This window comes from Passer domesticus, chromosome 5 (assembly GCF_036417665.1).
Source record: "Passer domesticus isolate bPasDom1 chromosome 5, bPasDom1.hap1, whole genome shotgun sequence".
NCBI lineage: Eukaryota > Metazoa > Chordata > Aves > Passeriformes > Passeridae > Passer > Passer domesticus.
Genome location: NC_087478.1, coordinates 36,719,367 through 36,741,429, shown reverse-complemented (window position 1 = coordinate 36,741,429; position 22,063 = coordinate 36,719,367). Strand labels below are relative to the sequence as shown.

Below are 22,063 nucleotides of genomic sequence, written 5' to 3'. Positions count from 1 at the left end.
TTGTGAGATGACCCTGCTCGAGCAGCAGGGTTGGACCAGATGACCCACTGTGGTCCTTTCCAACCTGACAAAGTCTGTGATTGTGCAGATGAGCTCATTCCACCTCCACAAAAGGTTCCATGCAGCTCTGCTAAGTCCTGTTCTGAGCAAGAAAACTTTAACAGGTAAAGCTTGCTTCAGAGTATTTTTTGTGACAGGCTTACAGCATATTTCCCAGGCTCCAGCTTTCACCATGGAGCACCTTTGGTGGGCAGCTGCATAGCTGGTCCCTTGGGACCAAGGCAGGAATTATGGCTGGGCCCCTGCTCTCATCTAGTGAGCCTCAGAGGCTGTAAGAGAGCCTGGGGCCAGCCACAGCTGTTGGAAATTACTGCAGCCCTCAGGCTTTCTTTTTTTTTTTCAAACATAATTTATACCAGGAATCAGCCACGGGGCTGACAGCTCAAAAATGGGTGTGCACTTGCACACATCTTGCCTTGCACTAAGCTAGCCCTAAATACACAGGAGGATTGGGGTCTCAAGCTATACCAATAGTTTTGCAAAAGAACAATTCACCATATAAATATGCAAATCTAATGCAGAATACATGTAACAATCTGTGAACAGTGTGATGCCACTACGTTCTATTGTATTAGTTTTGTTACATATTTATGGCTTCAGGCTAAAAAAAAAAAAAAAAAAAAGGTGTTCTGATTAAAAGGAAGAATGCCTGATTTGCTATATTTTCCAGCTGTATAATATTGAACTCACTGAGGGAAAAATGTAAAAATAAGAGTATTTAATGTTTAAACAGCAGCTTGTTCTGCTATATATATATAGCAAAAAAAATACAGGTTCCTGGACCCACTGGTACTTATTTGATCCCTATGTCACAAATCATAATCAGCAACAAAAAATTACAGAGAATTTTAGCTTGTCATTAATCTTCAATTTAAACGGCATCCTTAATATTTCTGCAAGGAATGTGACCTGCATGCTCTCAAGAAATATTGACAACCTGTCTGTATGTTTTAAGATGTGGAATTAAAATATCTATTCCCCCTCCCCACCTCCAGCACAAATGCATTACTTGAAGCTGCACACAATTAACTGCTTTCTGTATGCCCAATTGGGCTTGGCTTTAGCTGCTCATTACAAGAAACCTGTCCCCACCTTGTGGTGATTTTGAGACAGAGTGAACCCAACCTATTAAAAGGATTTCTTATTTCTGTAAACTAAATTTTACAAGAAGTCAGTCTTCTGTTTTGGGCTTAACCCCTTACTTCTGAGTTGCATAGTCAGATTCTGGTGAAAACAGTTTTGCATTCTGCTTGAAAACTCAGTGCTTCAGAGCTCAACCTCCACTGTAAAAGCACAGCAGAAACAAAACACCCTCAGATGTTCAATGCAAGAAGAGAAACTTCTATCATAATGCAAGACCACAATAACTGAATGGACATTTTCACATCCACTTTTCATAGGCTGTTGAACAAATAAAGGGCATGTGAAGAGTTGCACTTGGGCCCAGTACATAACCAACCTCCTTTGTCTTCTCATCTGTGATCTTTACTGTGTTGTGTGCTGCTGGAGAAGACAACCTCTTAACAACAGCTCCTCCACTGCAGCAAAATTACTCATGATAATCTAAATATTCTGTAGCAGGCAGGTGTCCAGATTTATCCATTTTTAGCCAGTCACAGTAAAAAGGTTAGTAAAAAATGTAAGAGTTGCAAAGGGTTACTATAAGAATGTTGAAGAAATGGGAGGTCTACCTAGTGAGATTAAAAGAATTCAGCTTGTTCAACTCTCCCTTTGTAGCTGTCCCTGAGAAAGTAGCTACCCCCTATCAACACAAGAGGAGAAGACTACCAGGGACAACTGGAAAAATAGTAGCACCAGAAGAAACATACACAAACTAGCTATAAATGTACATACTGCCCAGAGAGGAACAATTTGCATCAGCAACATCACACAACAGAGCTCCAGGGCAGAGTTTCTCAGAGTTCATATAGGCAAAATAACCAAATACTGTTAAAACTGAGTTTGGAGAAAACAGAAACACCATCTTATATCAATAAATTGTACTGAAAAGCTGGAAATAGAGACATAGAGACCTTCATCAGTGCTCCAATACACTGTTTCTAAGATCTAAGGGATTAAGATTTGTTTTCAAAATGCGTGAATCAGAATATTATTTCTTTGCTGTAGTCAAAATGCACTGTTTTTCTAAGTTATTAGCAATCTGAATAATTGCTTCATTTAAATAGTTTAATTTTCCTCATTTTATTTTTATCTTTATGTTATTAAATCAGGCAGATAAATCTGACATGTCTGAAAAGCAAGGATCTTTGATACATAAGATGCAAAGTCCAGAAAAAAAAAAAAAAAAAAAAAAGAGTTGCACTAAAGCTCCACAAACAAGTTTCAGCTAATGGCTTGTTTAATGTTCTGGTGCTTTCTGTGTTTCAGACTTAACCAGATCTACACTCAGTTACCTGTGTCACACAGTGGATCGGGTCTGTCGGTGAAAACTGCTCTGCAAACCTGTGTTTGCTCAGGGGAGCCAGGTTTCTTACTGAGTTGAACTATTCCCTAAGCAACGTTCAAAGGAGATCATATCAACGAGAGCTAAGTAATGGAATACTAAATAAGGGGCTGGTATCACTTCTTTTGGATCACCTTCAAGTCTCCTTTAACTCTGTGACTACATATCCATTCCCAACTGTGAATGAGCGACTGTGTTATGCAGGAATGGATTACAAGTACTACCTACAATTTAAAAAATTTAAAAAATATATATTATGCTGTATATATTTTCTGAGGTCTCCTTATTGCACATACAGGAAAGTGTAGAGCAGGGAACAGAACAACAGTGGTCTGTCCTTGAAGAAGTTTGATGGTCCCAATATCTAACAGCTATTTAATTGGCACAAGTCACCCCTTTGTTTTAGAAATTAAGGTATACGGACTGCACATCTATTCAAAAAAAGCTGATAAAGTTATCTTGCTCCAAGTATCTGCATCAGAAGTAAAAATTAAATATAAGGTCCATTAGTTGTGCTGCACTGTAGGGAAACAATCAGTTTCTTATTGTATGGTGGCACTATTTTTTAAAAAGATGGGTTTTATATTATTTTATACTATTACTATTGTACAGGTTGAAGTTTGTTTCTAAACAAATTCTTCAAAAATTTCAGGTTACAGAATATACTAAAATACTTTAAAAAATATAGGAAAAAGTACCTGGAAATTTCACTATAATATTCAAAAATTAGTCACTATAATAACTAAGTTTAAAATATAGCATGGCATGGTTGTTTTTCTGTTTAGGAAAAGTAGAGCACAGCATATTCAAATACAAGTTCTTCTGTTCTTTCAGGATATTATAAAAGTATATCACTTTGCTACACTTTCATTCACAGAAATGATTTTCTCTAATAAACTTTTGTTTTATACCCTAAAACAAACTTATATGTATCTTTGATTATCATGTAAAATTAATGTTTTTTCACCTATTCTGCTGTTTTGATAGGAAAAAAACCCACATGGAAACATATCAAATACAGTAGTCTGTGGATATGCAGTATTACTTCTATTTTCTGTAAAATGAATTGATTGACTTTACAAAAAAGCCACCCCTTATCCTCTTGCAAGTGGTGACTTCAGTAAAAACCTCATCAAAGCTCTCATTCTCTACTGTAAAAAATGAGGAAGAAATACATCATGCAAAAAGTCACACAAATGTACAATACAATGCAAGCCTTAGAAGTCAAAAGACATTTTCCAAGTAATGAGCTAAGAATATTATCTACATTCATGTTTCACCTTGAATCATTTTATTCTCACATATTTCAGTAGCAAACATTATGAAGCAATTCGAAAACCTAAACTGTTGTACATACCTTCACTCAAGTAGTCACATCTCCTGCTCCATAACTTCACTATTGTATTTGTGAATTATACAGTGTGTGCTCAGTTTTCACACTGATCTTTTTCTTGTTTTAGATTGGATGTCTTGACACAAACAACTCCTTGATAAAATAAAACCCGCTATAGAACTACGTGAAACATTCAATCCTGATAGTAAAAATAAAGGAATAACTATTGAAAGGATGGTTTTATATCTTCAGATACAGCTAGGGGCAAAGCATGGTCATCAGAATTTTGTAAAAAAAATCTGGATAGCTGCCTGTTGCTTGGATGAAGAACATTCATTGCATACTTGTTCCTCCCACAGACCCCAAGGATGCAAACGGGTACTATGTATATTGTATCATTTTCAACTCGGTTCTAACCCAGAGATATGAATAAAATGCTGTTCATTACACAAAGGGAAAAAGAAGGGGAGGAAGGGGATGGATTAGTTACACAACTCAGAAAGTTGTATTTTTGCATTATTCTTTTTGAGATAAAGACTGAAGAGGCACATTTTCCAGGAGAACAGAGTCAGGGTGAGAGAAATGGAAGGACCCAGCATACTCATATGTGACTCATAATTGTCACAATGGCTGCTCCAAATCCCTGCAAAATTTCATTTCATTTGCAATCCTTTTTTCAGTATTATACACACACTAGGTCAGGTTCTGAAAGAACAGGTAACATTCTGATGCAAATATAATATTCTGATTCTTCTCCATTAGAGGCTAAGATGCCAAGTCCTCTGAAAATGATGGCAGTAGTCCTTTGGATAAGAGAAGACTTTTATATGGAATAAAATTACAGGCATACAATATGGATTAACTTTTACTTTGCAAAAGTCACCATATGATATTTTCATCAAAGAATGATAAAATATGATTATACATCTGGAATTTTTTTGCATCTGAACTTAAATCCCAACCGCAACACAAGTCCTAATTCAGGCCCCAATTCCCATAGGTATTCCTTACCAAGTCTAAATACTACATTCTCTTCTTTGACCATTGTGGAAGGTTCTTTTTTTTTTTTTTCCTTCATGTGTATTACATGAGAGTAAACTTAGTAACTTTAATCCCTTACCTTTTTCATTTCCGTTTGCATATTGTGGAGGCTTGTTTTTGTCAATGCTGTTAAAGCTCTGACTTCTCCGATTTAAATTGGAAGCTCCCTGGACTTTGGTACTGCTGCCTGCAGCTGGCACCCTTGAGGGTCCTGGAAGCCTGGAATGGTGAGAAAATCAGTGAGGAACCAATGAGAAATCTGTTCATTTTATGTAATACAACATATAGCAGAGACAGTGTGCAAATATCGGATCACAATTTTAAACCAACTAAACCCAATGTATTTCAGAAGCAACAACAAACAGGAGGATTCAAATTAGTTAGACTCCACAAATGAAAATTTAAACTTATCCTTATGCACACATAAGGGAAAAAGATGCTTTCTAGACTCACAAGACATGTAAGATGCTTTGCATTTACCATTAACATTGCTAAAACAGATTCACCCTAACAAATATTAAAGTTCAATATCAACCTTTATTAATATGCCACTTTTGGAAAGGAAATATTAAAGAAATAGAGTTAAAATCAGAGCAATACATAGTTAAGAAATATTTTGTATCTCTTACTCTATTAAAATTTTCACAGTTGTGTTTAGCATAAAAGCTGACCTTTTAGTTATCGTCTTCAGTTATTTTTCAGAAGGCTATTGACTAAAATACTTCCTCCTTACTATTTTAAATTAAAAATATTGTAAATACTTATTTTATCTAGATGATAGAGATGCATTTATACCTTTTAGATAGAACTATATAATGTATACTATACAGTTAATTTCTTAGTATTTGCTGCCACCATCTGAACCTTACTATGTGGCTATGCTAAGGAAAAAAATGTAGATTCTTACTGTTTCTGGCATGTGTAAGCCTGCATCTTTTAGATCTTGTTTTGTGTTTTATGATTCCTTAATACATGCCTACTTCAAACTTTCTGAAGCGCCTTTGTGGCAACCCCCACTGCTTTCTAGTTTTGTTATTTCTTCGATAAAATTAATTGCTCAAATCAGTCATAGGTTTTTGCCATAGAAGAGCATCTCTCTTCTGTTTCTTGCTTATTGGAATGATTTCAATAATAGCATTGCAAATTCTACCAGATTTATCAAATTCTGTTAATTTCACTTTATTGTGAAAGAGCAGCATTAGAAGGAAAAAAAAATTAATCACATTACAAAAAAGTACAAAACATTTGATTATTTCCAGATTTCTTTTTGTTTGTTTAATACACTAGCATACAGAAATGTTCAAATAATTTCATTTTTATTTGCAAACATATGTAAACAACTCCATAGTCTCTTTCTTTACCAGTTTAAACCTCAGAGGACTAATCCACTGGTGATTTTCATGGCTCTCTCTGGCTGCCAGCCTGCCCTGCTAGTCTCTGCGCCGAGCCCAGGGCAGACAGTCTCCGCTTTGCAGCGGTACGCACGCTAACCTTTACCGTGACCCGTGAATTCAAGTGATCTTCTGTTCCCTGAAGAATGCACTAAAACAAACTTAAAAATCCATTTGCTCCTTCTCATTTCCCTAATTTGACAGGCAGTAAGAGCCCTGAGACCATTTGTCAAAGGTAATGACAAAAGCAATGAAAAGGCATGTGCAACACTAGAAACTCATCTGATCTGTTAAAATACAAAATAGTCTGCATATATTCTGTATGCCAGAATTAAAGAACTTGCCACAATAAGCACATTATGCATGAGGTCATTTTCTCTACACACTTTCCAGTTTACCTCATCTGCTGACTTTCTTAATTGAATTCAGGTTTTAAATTTCTCTTGCAGAATCATGTTAAGCTGCTAAGGAAATGCAAAGAAGAGTATAACAAATAAGGGACAAGTCACATACCTCTGAACAGGCTTCGGAAACACTGCCACAGATTTAAAGTATTAGACAATAAGACTGTTAACTTTGACAAGTTGAATGTGGACAGGACAGGAGCATCAGCAATAAGGAAAACGAAGACCTATAAATGCAGGTGCAAAGCAACTGGACCGTGGTACAGCTCATTAAACTTATCACCAGCAACACCCATTGTGTTAGTGTTCTACACAGCAAAACGCAACCTTTATTGGAGATTATGCAATTTAGAGTTCATTGGTCTCACCAATGAACTGTAAAGCAAAGGTGTAATTAATGAACACATTAATTATCCCCCCTCAAAAAAAAAAAAAAAAGCTAGAAAAAAGAGAAAAAGAGTAAGCTTTAACCTCAGCTTCTTTCTCCTATAATCTGGTATGTAGATTTTAGTGCTCATGGAAATGACAGACTAAAAGTACTGACAAAATCTGAAATAAGTCTGTTCCTACACACAGCTCTGTCAAATTCACTGCCAAAACAAAGCCTCTTATTCATGGGGACTGTGTGCAGGCTACTCTTGATGGAGCAGAAGTCTCAGAAGTCATTCTTTTTTTCTGCTCTATTTTGCTTCTGTGTAAACTTGACTCTGTGAACTCAGGCTTTCAGGTGGGTTTGCTATATATGCAAAACATCTAGTGGGAACTGGGGTGGACTCCCAAAATTCTTTTCACTGATGACTAAAGTCAAGAATTGAGCCACAAAGTACAGAGCACTAAAATCACCAACTAATCCTTCACATCCAATATTTTACATGCAGAATACAAAGATGCAGGATACATAACAACCAGAAATATTGCTAATACATAATAGAAATCAGCCAATTGGCCAAAAGCCAATGAATACAAGGCTTTTCTGTGGCAAAGCTCATCATTCCAAAGCTTGCTCACATAACAAAAATTGCACTATGTTTAGTGTCTGCTTAAGTCCAAAGGATAAAATATCAATGGGCATATACTTGCTTGAGTATCACTAACAAGCAATAAATTAGAGATATTTAACTGACCTAGAAGCCTTTTTTTGACTGGTTGCAATTCCACTGTGATTAGACTGAGTTGCATATCTGGCTGTGAGACTGTATGAGAAGAAACAGAGAAATTGAATTAAAGAATTTCTTTGAATATGTATAGAAAGAACACACTTACCAGCAAATGATGAGTTAATGAATGCAAATTGAACATGGATAAAAAATGCAAATTAACTGGCAACAATATGAAACAATGTAAACATGCAGAATTTATGAGATGCAATGAACAGGTTATGAAATAATGGATATTGTTATAAAATGTCTCATTTGCTAGAAATTATCAATAGAAAAAGCAAGCAAATTTCCACAGTGACTGAATTCCTGAAGTATAGCTCAATTCACACAGAATGTGAACTTCAAAACATTGTGCTGCCTTTTTTTTTTCCCCATGAAATGCAGTAAGCACAAATACACTTCTATTGGTCTCTCCAGCAACCTGACTGGATTCACAGTAGGGCTCTTAGGAACAGATCTGCTGTACCAAATTCAATGTGGACTCAGAAAAAATCCCAGTAAAGCAAGGTGACTCTCCTGACAGTAGAGCTGTATGGAAGAAGCACTCTGTCACAAATTTTCTTACTGTTACAGTACAGGTCACGTGTGTGGTGACCCAGGCAATGAAGCAGAGGCTGCATTAAGAAAGTCCTGGCATGTGCTTAGACTCACTGTGGAATTCATAGGAAAATGGACCTTTGTCTATTAAGGCATCCAAGTAGCATTTCTGGAACAGAAAACATGCTATGCTATAGGACTAAAAATTGTATGGTCCTTTTGACATCCAACAACCTGGCATGATTAGATAGCAAATTATTTTCTCTAATCTTTTAGACAGTTGCATAGTGAATATGTCAAATGCATGGCCAAAGTACAGTTTTCTATCAGGCAATTTCAGTTTTCATAGACAGGTGCATCCTTTGGCATCCACACAGTCTAAGGCTGTAGAGAAGTGCCTAAGCCAGGTGCAATCACAAATTAAATTCCTTGAATTGTTAGGGAAGTCATGGACAACTGAGGAAGCAGAAACTCTGACAGTCACAGATTTCTTTTGTTTCTCAGAGTTCTGCATCTTCCAGCAATTCTTCTGAGTAGCAGAAAACCACAGTGCTCTAGTCCCAGCTTTATAGACTAGCAGCACTTTTAAGAAGCACCTGGTGGTACTGAGTCTACCAGAATAGTGTTAAGCAATTTCTGCCAGTCCACTGAGTGTAAACCTGATAGAGAAGCTGTCAGGTAAGAAAGGTCTTCCCTTCCTTAACACTGCAGTGCTGAAAAGGGGTGAGAAGAAGGTACAAACCAAGAGACAATGTGAGACTGGAATGAGATGTGAGATTATTGCTGCTTTACTAAATTAAACCCCAATAAAGGGTTTAGAGCTGCCTCTGTTCCTGCCAGTTAAAAATGGTACATTTGCATATGATGAATATAAAAGTAAGAAGAGTACTTCAGTCTTAAGAGGGCAAAAAGGAATCATTCAGTATGTAAAAGCAGCATTTAGTTCTTTGACATATATCTACAGATTAATGCTGACACATTGCTTTTCTATATGACCATAGCTTCTGTGGATATTATAATATATAATATCACTTAATATAATATATTACTTATAATAATACCAAAATAATTTCATAATAATCATACTTTATGTATTTTTATCTATCTAGTTTTTAGTACATTGAATTATATCTCACTTATGGCTATATTTCTTAATAATGCCTGGATTTACAATGCAAATGTGACATAATTTGTTTTATTGAATTTGCTACATTTGTGCCTGGCATAATAGTCCATCTTTGGTGAGATCTTTCTCTCATGTGTTTTTTTTTTTTCCCCAACATATTTAAAATTAAGGAATCTAGAAATGAATAGCTACCTGCACTGACTAAAATAAGAGGTTTGTGAGGAAAAACTGTTGTCAAATAAAATGTCTGTGCATTTATGCTGTAAAAGGTGGAATGATACACAGTACAATCAACACAGAAAGTAAGATGGGAAAAAAGAGTGAGTAGGTTGCAGTGCCTTAGTGTATCATAGTATTTCTACCACAAACAATACATTCAAGAGTAAACTCAAAGATCAAAACCCTTAATCTCAGTATTGATAAACCAGCCCACATACCTTTAATAGCAATAAATGCACAAAATATCTATGTGATAATGCTTGCTGGAATGCTTGCCTTCTGTGGCTGTTATCTGGGACTCTATCCACTAGCAAATTCATGAAACATCAGCCGATAGACTACTTTCAAACTTTCCAGACAGGCTTGACAGGCATTGATGAAAGTGTCAATGTCAGTAAAACATGATTTCTAAAACATGATTTCCACTGTGACTGATTAAATTTATTTTCCAAAGTAATGTGACAAGAGAAAGGCAAAAAGAGAATTTAACTCATAAAGCAGGTGCATCAAGTTCTAATGACTTTAGGTTTTCCTTGTCAATTAGCTCTGGCTGTCCTGAGCCCATGAACGCTTTCCATGGATGCGTTTCCCAGTTGCTGGCCTCGCTTTCAGGGATGTGAACTGCAATGCTTTTTCAGACTAGATTTTAGCCTACCCACTCTTCTAAATGTATGAACAAGTACTTACATACTGCCCTCTATCCCACTAGCTAATTGTCTTTGGGTAGTATTTGTCAGTCAGGAAAATAAATCCATTTTGCTTAAAACAGTTGTTTATAATGCTTAAAAATCCACACTATGATATAGTAAGTGTTTGTCTGCAATAAAGCAGTAAATGCATCTTAACATATCAGACAGTACCAGTTTAATGCTACAGCATTCAGGACAAGGAAGGATTTACTTGTCAGAGAGATGGAAAGGGGGATTTTTAAGGCCTCTTGCTCTCAGCTATCTACTACCTGCAGCGGCAGCGACTGGCCTCTGGATTCCCGGCTGCTGCGGCCAGTGCTGCCGGCAGTACCGAAGGGGGAAGGGCACTCTCCCGCAGAGAGACTTCCTGGGGAGAGTGCTTAAGGCGGGATGCCTTCAGGAGAGCGAGAATCCCCGGAGCTGTTTGGAGAGGAGTCGGGCTGCGTCTCGCAGGAGAAAGACAGGACCGCGCCGACAGGGAAAAGGGAGGTGTTTTATTGAAGGTGCGTCGTGCGCGGACAAAAATGCATGCCCGGCAGGGCCTTTATAAACAGAATACACTGACCAATCTAAATTTTTGAGAGGAGGGAATAACGCGTAACAAACATCTCGGATCTCCAGTGGGAATAAACTGAGGGTTGAACCCTGACCTTCGGTCCAATCACCCAGTGTCCTGGACAGAAGATTCTAGATGGAAAGGCATGGACTCTGAATAACGGACAAGCAGCCAGGGAGGGATTAGGAGAGATAAAAGTGTAACTGACAGGACAATCAAGAAGAAGGAGAGAGAGAGAGCCCGGGCAGAACCATAAACAGGAATGGGGGGCACAGGAATAAACCAACTTAAAACTAATGCACCCCTACAACTACCCTTTCTCAGGGTCTACAAGACCCTTTAAATAGTTATAATACTCATATCAGCAGTCAGCTACATCACGTACACAGGAGCAGACATCATGCTTAACTCTCCTCTTCCAAATAACACATAGGGGAAGTCAAGTAAATGCTGTCCAAAACAGGTAAAATGGCATATAGGCATCTGAAATCTTAGAAATAATCTGGACTCTGCAAAATAATATGGACTCTGTCTTCCAGGTGGAAGTCATCAATATTTTGTTTTACAAACCAGGGAAACACTAGTCAACACAGCAGATATGAAATGGCGACAATTGGGAAATTTCTTTTGCTGCGAGAAACATCCTGAGACAGCCCAGAAAGGCAGTTCAGCACAAAGCTAGCTGAAAAGAAGGGACAATGATGTTGCTGATCCCAAGAAGCTGATGGAGAACCCCATGTCTGTATTGTGCTGAGTGGCTCAGGAAGCAGGGCTCTGCACAGTGCCACATGGCTGTGCAGCACAGCCAGCTGCACTGGGGATCTGTGCACCATGCTCCATCAGGATGGGGAGCTGATAGGGTCATTCATTTGCAGGCATGACACGGCTACAAAATGGTCCTAAAAGGTGCAGAGGAGACTGGGAAATCAATGTAGGCTACAACATTAAATGACTTTATGTGGCACTTAGGGCACTTTACTGGTGGATTTGGCTGTGCTGGGTTAGCAGTTGGACTTAATAAACTTAGAGGTATTTTCCAACCTAAATCATTCTACGATTCTATGCAGAAGGAAGGCAACAGATTGTTTGACAATGGACTAAACTACCACAAACTCTAACTTGTTGCCATACAATATGTCAGAAAAGAAGCAGGCCCTTGAAAGTGGGTTAACACACAAAGCTTCTATAAACCTGAAAAGAGCATGAATCAAGCTAAAAAATATTTTAACCTCTGTCTTCAAAAAGTAACTCATACAGTGAGACCCTGAATATCATATACTTTTTATTACGTTCTCCAAAGGAACAATAGGATCATGTTACATCATGCTGTCATTTTCCTATAACGTTAAGAGTCACATAGTGGTTCTAAAATGCCAGCTATGCACTACATTGAAATTTGAAAAAGGGAAAGGGTTTTGTAGAACATAATCAAACTCTTTCTTCCTTACTGGCATACTTGCATTTTAATATGCTGTTGATCTTACAAAGTGAATTTAGTCTCTAGTCTGAATGCACTCCAGAGATGTTCAAGACTTTTGTATTAGAACAATTCTGGAAAAGTCTAGTTTAAAAAGAATGCTTTTTCAACGTAAAAATTACCCCAGAAGGTCTCATTTGCCCTGTGCACCTATTTTTTTAAATGCTTGTTTCTTAAATAAGAAAAAAACTTCTTTAATTTTGTCTATTTGGCTGTTTATCATATCATCCTATCGGTTGAAAAGCACAAGAAATAACATTCTAAGGTATACCTGATTCCAAATTCCAAGTGTGCCTGGAAAGATGCCACAGGAAACAAAATTTCCAAGCCCTCACCCTACCAAACAGTTTGGGCAGGTAGAAGATTCCTGATTCCCCTAATGTACTTTAAAGGAACACTGAGAAAGAATCCAAAAAACCCTTGATTTTCTGTACAAACAATATTTTTCAGACATTTCCCTCTTTAGTCCAGCCTTGGTCAATTAATATATGGCCATGTCCACATGTATATATCTATATAACTACATATATCTATACCTATTTGTTTATTTATAAATAAATATTTAACATTTATATAAATGTTATTTATGAACATGTATTTTATACAGGTATATTATCTACAGATAAAGGTAAATATAAAAATAAATCTATAATTATAGAGATAAATATTACATATTTAACACATAAATACACTTTTTTTTTCATTCAAGAGAGGAAATGTCTATGGCTCAGGCAGTTCTAGCTCATACCCTGTCATCTGTTCTGAATTATTTGGACATTTCTCCTTTCCGCTCTTTGAGCTTCTGGCATCTTGTTCAAGCAGTCTGTCTCCAAATGATTCATGCTTGAAGGTACAAGCAAAATTATGTTTTCAATATTTTCCTATTGTTCACAATTCATAAACCAAAATGCAGATAACCCAGTTATGTTCCTGCAGAATACAGAGCCTTTTAATAAGAATGAATACACAGTGACCATAGCTTTTCTGCTTTGGTCCCAGTATTGTAGTATAGGTATTTTGTGGAATTTAATGAAGGAGTACATGAACCACAACATTGAAGAAACAAAATGGATACCTAGCATTAACTGTGTGTTGTGTTTTAGGACACTGTGCTACTTTGCTACCGTGCTTAACCTAACCTGCAGCACACCTAAAATGCCACCTCTTAAACCTCACTATTTTTCTCTGAACTAATTAGACAAGTGGATTACAGTGTGCTACCATAATTAGGATTAGGCCCTTAGGAAAGAATTGTACCATTTCATGACTATATCTCCATATCACTTATGATCTTATACTAGAACAGAATTATATCAGAGTATCTTCACAGAATCATATGCCACCATTCTACTTCACAGTTTGATACAATAAAACTGTAAAAAAGATTTTTCCTAGAGGAAATGAAAATGGAGGTGACACAAATGCTGATGCTTTTACTTCTTCAAATCTATGCTAATAATCTCTTGAATCTTTGCATAGATTTCCAGAAAGTCCACATTCGTAACACATCCTAATGTATGGTTGGGACTGCTATAAACCTGCATCAGTCAAAAAATTATCCCATGGTTAACTGTTTCTATTGACAGTAGTAAAATACATTTGTAAGCATTTTGTTCAGTCTCCCCATTGACTTTAAAATGGTAAAGAGCTTTGTAATATGAAGAAAATACAAAAGATTCTACCAGCAGTTCAGCTATTTTCCCTTAAGTATTTTCAAAACACAAATAAGTTCTTGTAAGTCTGGTGAATCATAAATAGAAAAAAAACTTTTTTTTTTTTTACTTCTATTTAATCTATTTTCCACAGGCAATGACTGCCAAATAGCATTGCCTAGGCTTCTTTGGAATTTATATGGATTTTTATTTTGGAGCTTTTTTGGTAAATTAAGAGAGAAAGTCATCTCCTTCACAGAAGCTTCCAACTGTAATGTTACTTCATTAACTGACACCTGGAAAACCACAATATGTAGAATATCAAATTTGTTGCACAGTCTGTGAAAATATTAAGATATAATAGCTATAAAAAGGACGGACAGAAGCAAAGAAGTACAAATATTAAACTATGACTTAAATGAAAGTAAAAATGCAAGGAAAAGGCTGGGTCACACATTGGTATGAAGTAATTTATTAAGGAATAAATAGGAACAAAGAAAGAACATTTTGCTTCATAATAGGTTTGCTATTTTGTTTTTTCATCATCTGATGAAAAATCAAAAAATAATGAAGACTGTGCTAATTTTATATGGCTACCCTTGCATTTTACGTGTGTTGAAATTTCATCTGCCATATACAAATAATTATAAGCAACCTCCAGTGTTCACAAGGTGTCAGAATTAAATTGGTGGCAGGTTCTGGAAAGTAATAATTGTATGGAAATTTGCATCAGATTTCATTTTCAGAGAAAGAGAAGATCTAATGAATCTCAGTAGAAAGTGAGGGTAGAGCAACAAAGAATGTCTGAAGGGAGAGTAACTTCATTATAAAGCTTCTATTCCTTCAGAAGGAAATATATAAAAGATTGGATTCAAGTGCTACAAGGATGAATGGAACACTTCCCATTAAATTCTACATGATCTGGATTAGCAACAGTGAAAACTATGGCCAAAGTGCATCAAAACTGACATATAAAAAGTCATGAGTGGCAAGGGTGACAAAGGCCAGACAATGCGAATATCTGAAATGTACAAAATTAAAATTTCCACTAAACTGATTTAAAGCACTCTTGTGAAAACTGCAAGAACAGATAATGAGAAAAGATGGCAGTTGCATTTTGAACTGCAAACAGCAGAAGAGTTAGGGAAAATTTATTGTTCTTGAACAGAGGTCATTTATAAACAGAAGAACCCAGGGTAACTCCATGCCACAGGTTCCTAAAGAAAGTCAGACATACATCAGGTACTTTGCATGGATAAAAAACTGTGTGCAACAACCAAGGGGAGATACCAATCAGTAAAGGATAAGTTTGAAGGATCCAGCCCACAGAAATAGCTAAGAAGGTAAAAGATACAAGCAGTTTATGCAGGACTGGTGGTGAAATGGTCAATAGAGGATGAACAGCTTGAAAAAATCTGAAATGCTATTAAGAGACTAAAAATGCTTTTTTATCTTTTTTATTTTCTCTCTAGGCATGCAATAGTCTGCTAGATTGGTGTATTATAGACTGTAGAAAAGACCATTTATTTTAGAACCTGAATGTCACTTTGAAACACCCTTTCCCCCATTATTTTAAGCTGCAGAAATGTTATAAGATATCTTCTTAGAGAGGATGGGTTACATGGAAGAAGTATATGAAAAATATGTTCTTACTAATGCTTTGTTCTTGCTTTTCTGTGGGAAGCTTATTGGACAGGTTAGTAATTTGCCACAGAAACACACTAAATGCTTTATTTACTTGGACTTCAGGACAAATATGATGAAACAACCTCCTTTCTGAAATTTCTGTGATTTGGAACCTTGAGGACTCTAAAGATTGCATCTTGGGGGAGTAAGAACAAAATGGAGCCACAGCTGATTTTCAAGGTAAAATAAAAGGTTAAAATAAAATTAAACACCTAAAGGCCATTTCAAGGTCAGCTTCCTACAGATCCTGGAACAATCACATAAAGCAACTCATTCTACATTATCTCCCAGACATATAAAAATACATCAGATTAGATTAATAGAATTAGACTCTTACTAGCAAAAAGAGAACAGAAAGAAGAAATAAATATTTTCTTAATTTTTCTTTTCTTCAGAATCAGTGATTTGACAATGATTCCGCAGTGAGAAAAGCAGACACTACCTGCCTCTTTCCTTTCACCAAAACCAAATGACTAGCAACAGCATGAGCTAAGGACAGCAAAGGGACTTGTTTCATCCCTTCCCTATACATTAAACAAGAAACACACAGAACTATGTGCATCTTCCATTTTCCAGCCTATGTCAGTGCAACACACTTGGTGTAGACTGCTGAAACCATATATTAAACCTTCAGAATATTTAAATGAAGGCCTTTTGCTAAACAGAGTGATGTAATCAAGATTGCTATGCAGATTCCCACTATTCTGACATGGATCTATTTCAATTCATAATCATAAGCACTACATTTTCATTACTGTATTTCACACAGCACAAGCTCTGCATCCAACATGCATAATTTCTTCCCTAGTTCTTTTGAGCAGCAGGCAACATGAAACCCCGTTCCTTGCAGTAGTTATATATGCAACTGCCTGCAGAAATCAGCTACCTAACTTTGTTTATATGCTCAGGAAAACCAGGGTGCACTTTTAATATAACAAATTTAACAAAATCCATCTGGACCTCAAGCTGTGCTCATCATTCCTGTACATGATAAAATAGTTTGTCCGTCTAGGGGAATTTTTCTGACAGCTTACTGAAACCAGTTACTGTCTAATCTGTAAATGAGACAGAACTTCTTTCATCCACATGTGTTTTCTCTTAGTATCTGGGTGGTTGAAAGATCATCACCACAGATGTATTGCTCTGATAATGGAATCCACTACCAAAGCGAAGCATAAAAATATAATGTAGCCATTGTTGTCATCTATCTGTACTGACAGATATAAATAAGGCCACCAGCACTGTATGCTTAAAAATAAATCTCAGAGCTGCAATAAAGTCATAATGAAAGAGTGAAGTGCCAACTTCAGATTTCAAATTTTTCAATTCCCACAGTTAGTCATGGAAGAATAGAGGAAACTTTAGGGTAAAAAGAAATCAGAAATCACATCTAAAACTTATTTGCATTTGGTTACTATTTATTTACTGCAGATTTTTTCAGTAACAGTCTAATGATTTCAGAGTTTTTATCATTACTGGTACAAAACTATGATCTTCCATAAAGAAAGAATGCTTTTTGCAAGGCAATTTCATTTATCACGGATCAATTCCCTTCCTTCCTTTTACATTTAATTTGAAATGTTGCTATTGGCCATAGGACTAGATAGGCAAATAATACTTTTTCACAAGAAGAATCTTGCTTGCCTTTTGTATGAACAGCTTTCACAATCCTGACACTGGTCACAGACAGCTTACATGGGAATAGGAATGTTAGAGTATTGCCACACTGACCAATTTTGGATAACTTTGTAAGGAGCCTGTGAAAGAAGATTCATTATCCTCCCATGCAAACTTTGCACTTAGAAAAGAGAGGTTGCTCCAGCAATTGGTTTAATTACATTCCTGTCTGTGTTGTCTCCTAGTCACACTAGGACAAGTGTGGTGGCTCAGTCTCCTGAATTCCCCATTTCTGCACAAATCTAATCTATCCTGTCTTGTGATATTCTGATTATAACCTTCCCCTGGGGCTTCTGTTTGTTTACCTCAGCAAAACAATTGTGTATGAAGCCTGCAGAGACCTAATATAATTTGGTGCCTGTTTCAGTTTTTGTTGACAAAGGGCTCAAACACTGTATAAAGTAGCTTGTCTTCAGTGGCACACGGAAATTTTCAGACATGGTAATGATCACAGACATTGATCATTACTGAGGACATCATAACTTGGAAATGGGGATGAGTACCATCACCATCATCATCATCACCACCATCACCAGCAGGACCAGTCTTTTAAATCAGGAGAGTGAGACGCTAGCCCTGCACATACATAGAAAAAACTTTCTTGGTTTTCAGCAACCTCTGTAATCTGACCATTTTCAGTGTGACTTCTCAGAGGTATTTCCTTCTCCCATGTATAATCTCTATTTCTCTTTGAAAAAAGTGAACGGCATCACCTTCTCATATTGTTTAATACAGAAGACACAACAACTTTTTATCTCCTAGGAAATAAAGTTGAAATTACATAATGTGCTTAGTATACGTTAGCTGGGAGCAATGAAGAAGATAACTTTTCTCACAGAATATTCTAACCTAAAATAACTTCAGTTATTAATATAAACTGAGACATAGTTTCAAATGCTGAAAGTACAAAATGACATGTGACTGATTACTGAAGATTTTAAAAATGTATAAAGTCTATATAAAAGCACCCACCTTATTCAGTGTATATATTTTGCTTACATGTAGGCACACATACAAGCATACATAGATATCAAATGTACTTAAATGTACAGAGTGTATCAAAAAGACATCTTTATTTCTCAAGTAAATATGAAAAGTAAATATGTGTGAGTCTTGCAGTAAAATAATATACCCATAGTGTAAGAAAATGATTTTTCAAACACCCTTGAAAATTTACTCTAATTAGGTTTGCAGCATTTTGCCATTTTTGAGAAAAGATGAATGTCCCATTCACGTGTTAGCAGCTACATTCATTATCTGGCTTCTGAAATAAGATAATTTTTGTTCCATTCAAAAACCTGAAAGAACTATTTCTAGGTAATAAAAAGACCACAGGTCAATTTAATGGAAACTATTCTCTGTTATGTGCATTTGCCAAATATTTTTTCCAAAATATACACCGTAAGGGATATTCTGCCTTAAGGCTTCTGCATACCAAACCTTTCCACAGTTATGTTACAAATGTTAGAAAACAGAAAGAATTGAGAATTTTTCAAAACATATTCAGAACTGCAACATGGTAATAAAAAAGGGCATACCTGCACAATAATTGTGTAATAAAAAATAGCCGTAAAGATTAACATTTTTACTGTGAAAGGATGAAACAGCTTTTTTATCAACAGCACTTCAGAAAAAAAAGTAAAATTACTCAATTTTTGATTGACAGCAGTTAGATTATCTATTGAGTTAATTTTATATGGACAGTGTGAAGAATGTACATTAATATACAATTCAGATTTTATCACTTTCCAAAATTCTCCATCCAGGGAAATGTGTAGGTTTCAGTACTACAGTACTAGTATGAAACCACTTTTTGCAAAAGTATCTACAGATCTCAAGTGTCCGATAGAGTACTCATGTGAGTTCCTAAAGACCCTCTAAATCATGAGCTTCCCCCAGCTTGGTTATGTTGGTTGCATTTATAATTATTGCTGAGACACACCTGACATGAGAGCAATCATAGAAATCAGTTTGAGGAATCATGTAAGCTAACTGTCCACATTAGAGATAGCAAAAAGTGAGCAAGAGGCAAGATGGATCTCAACAAAGCAATCTTTTCTTTCTTAATTCATATTTTGGCTTCTTTTTAAAAAGAAGCTTTTATTTACTCCTATCACCTTTAAACTAGAAAGGTGTTTGGTATATTTTTAAATAATATTTCAAATTATTTATTTTATTGGGAAAAAAAGAAGTGAAATAAACGACTGCTATGAAGTGTTGGTAAATCCACCAGAGAGAATTCACATCCGTGTATATTTATATATGCCCACCTATTAGCAGAAAACTTGTTTTTACATGTAGTCATTTTTCTTAGGAAGGGAAGTATTATTCTATGCTAATTTCTTTATATTACTTCAAAAATTGACAAAAAAAAAAATAAAATCACCATTGAAAAAAAATCTTATTTCTGTTTGTTTCTAAGTTCCAGGGTTCCTTGTTTTGCTAGCAGCTCATAATACTAGATGTATTTATATTTATAGTAGAAGATAGAAAATTTTCATATAGGAGAAAAATTTTGGTAGGCACCTTTATCTCTTAAGATTTAAATGAAAAATATTTGGATAGAAGAAACCATACTCCCTCAGGTAATACAGACTTACAGACTTCACAGTAACAAGCATCAAACTTCTCTGTATGTGAAAGCAAACAGAAAAAAATCTTGCTTTCAATTTACAGATAAGAAAGAAGAAAGATGTCATCAATCTTGCTCAGGTAATTTTTTACATAGAAATATTTTACATCTGAAACCTAGCTATGAACAAAAATTTAATCAAATAATTAAATTATTTTAAACTCCTAGATTAAAGTGGAAGGTTTAAAGCACACTGATGGAAGTTGAATTTTTTTTAAAGCAGCCTTAGATGTCACTCTACAAAACATAAATATGGAGAATCTGGGACATGGAATAATTTCTCTTCTTAAAGAAGCATGTTTTAAAATAGCAAAATAGAAGAGAATAAAAAAGTGCAGAAGGACCATGGGATCTCAGGGTATTATAATGGAAAGCGTAATATAAGATTCAACACCTCTTTGCCTACCATGTGGAATCATCATAATTCAAATAGTAAAAAAACTGCTTTATCCAGGCTTTTTTGGGACAAACTCTTGCAATAGTCATGATGTATAAAGAACACTGTAATTTTTTTTGTTATTAACAATTCACCATGGATAAATTATAAAATCAGGAAATGTTTCAGTTCATTCATTAAATTAAAAACAAAAACCAGTAACCAAAGGTATTTATAGGAAGCTGGCTAAGCTCTTAATTCCCCTGATTAAAGTTGTAAACACTTAATTCCTGAAAAACAAGATGTTATTGTCTCTCATGCAGTATTAAATATCCTCCAAAAAGCAGAAATTAAGCTTTGGAAAATGTTGAGAATGGTCATACTCTTCCAGGACCCCACCATAACTTCCTAAATTACATGTTAATTGTATACTTCACAGGGAAAACCTTCAAAGACATTAATTTTCAGCAGCAGAGAAAATAAAAGCAATTCACAATGCCCCAGCCAAACACATGTATCTTAATTTTTGCATCAAATGAGGCAATTAACATGCTATTAGCAACACTTTCCTCCAAAATATCATTTTAAAACATTTCTAGTTCCAAGATACAGATTTCTATCACGCTGAAGTGTTAAAACTTCATCCATTAAAGAAGAAATATGTTTATTATATACATGAAAGTGTAATATATATATCAACAGACTTAAGAACCAGAATCTCAAAATATTAGTCTGATACTTTTAATCCAATCTAGATTATTGATTTACCACACTCTTGACATATAGTTGTTCAGTAAGTCCACAAAAACATTTTGAACAAGGATATAAAATATGGAACAAATACTGAACCAAACAAATCAACAGACAAAACTCTTCATGATGATCTACCCTTGACTTTTTTAAAACTTCCCCAATAAAATATGCATTGTTAACATTCTTTCTATTTAAACAGATATTTCTGTTTCAAACTCAGTTTTCTATAGTGGCCTTCAAGCAACTACCTTCTGAAAATGTTTTCAGATACAGTCTGAAAGCAATGTAATACAGCAATTATTGAGTTCCAACGAGTGCTTTGTTTTCTTAAAACTAAATAAAAACTGCCCTCTTAAAAGAAACAACTAGATTTACGCTATTTCTTCTCCCTTGTACAAAACATTTGAATAGAATTAGGCACTCAAAATCCAGAATGTGTGGGGACAAAAAGAGGCTATAACAAATAAAAGTATTAATTGTGCCTTTTCCCCATCTGTTTTGTTGATTATTGGAAATTTCTCATTTACATGTGGAACTGGGGAAGGGAAGAAAACATGAAAATAACCAGCACACTAACCACATGGTGTGCTAGCAGCCTCTTATTGTGCAATGTGCAGAAAAATCAATAATAAAGTAAAAGAAATGATTACAATTAACTAAAATCGGAACTAAAACTAATTGGTATTGTTCTCTGCTCTTGCTCTAACTTTACTCCCAAGAAATGTGGGCTTACTATCAAAAAACATATTGAAACCACTGTGTAAATAGCTAAAAAAAAAAATTAAATAGCCTTTTTTTAAATAAAATTTTGTCTTTTTCAAACAGAAAAA

The 22,063-nt window shown here is 35.5% G+C and overlaps 1 protein-coding gene across 16 annotated transcripts in view; it reads right to left on the bottom strand.

The window, feature by feature from the left end:
• The window catches only part of NAV3 (neuron navigator 3), a 503,615-nt gene that overhangs the window by 132,134 nt on the left and 349,418 nt on the right, over positions 1-22,063 (bottom strand). For 14 of the 16 annotated variants that reach the window (XM_064419581.1, XM_064419580.1, XM_064419582.1 and 11 more), the window contains 2 exons: positions 7,818-7,886; positions 4,978-5,117 (listed from right to left, as the gene is read on the bottom strand). In XM_064419581.1, coding sequence (XP_064275651.1) covers positions 4,978-5,117; positions 7,818-7,886 — 209 coding nt within the window. Of the gene's footprint in view, positions 1-3,881; positions 4,033-4,977; positions 5,118-7,817; positions 7,887-22,063 lie in introns of those variants that run through there. The other 2 variants (XM_064419584.1, XM_064419591.1) reach the window with 2 other exon arrangements.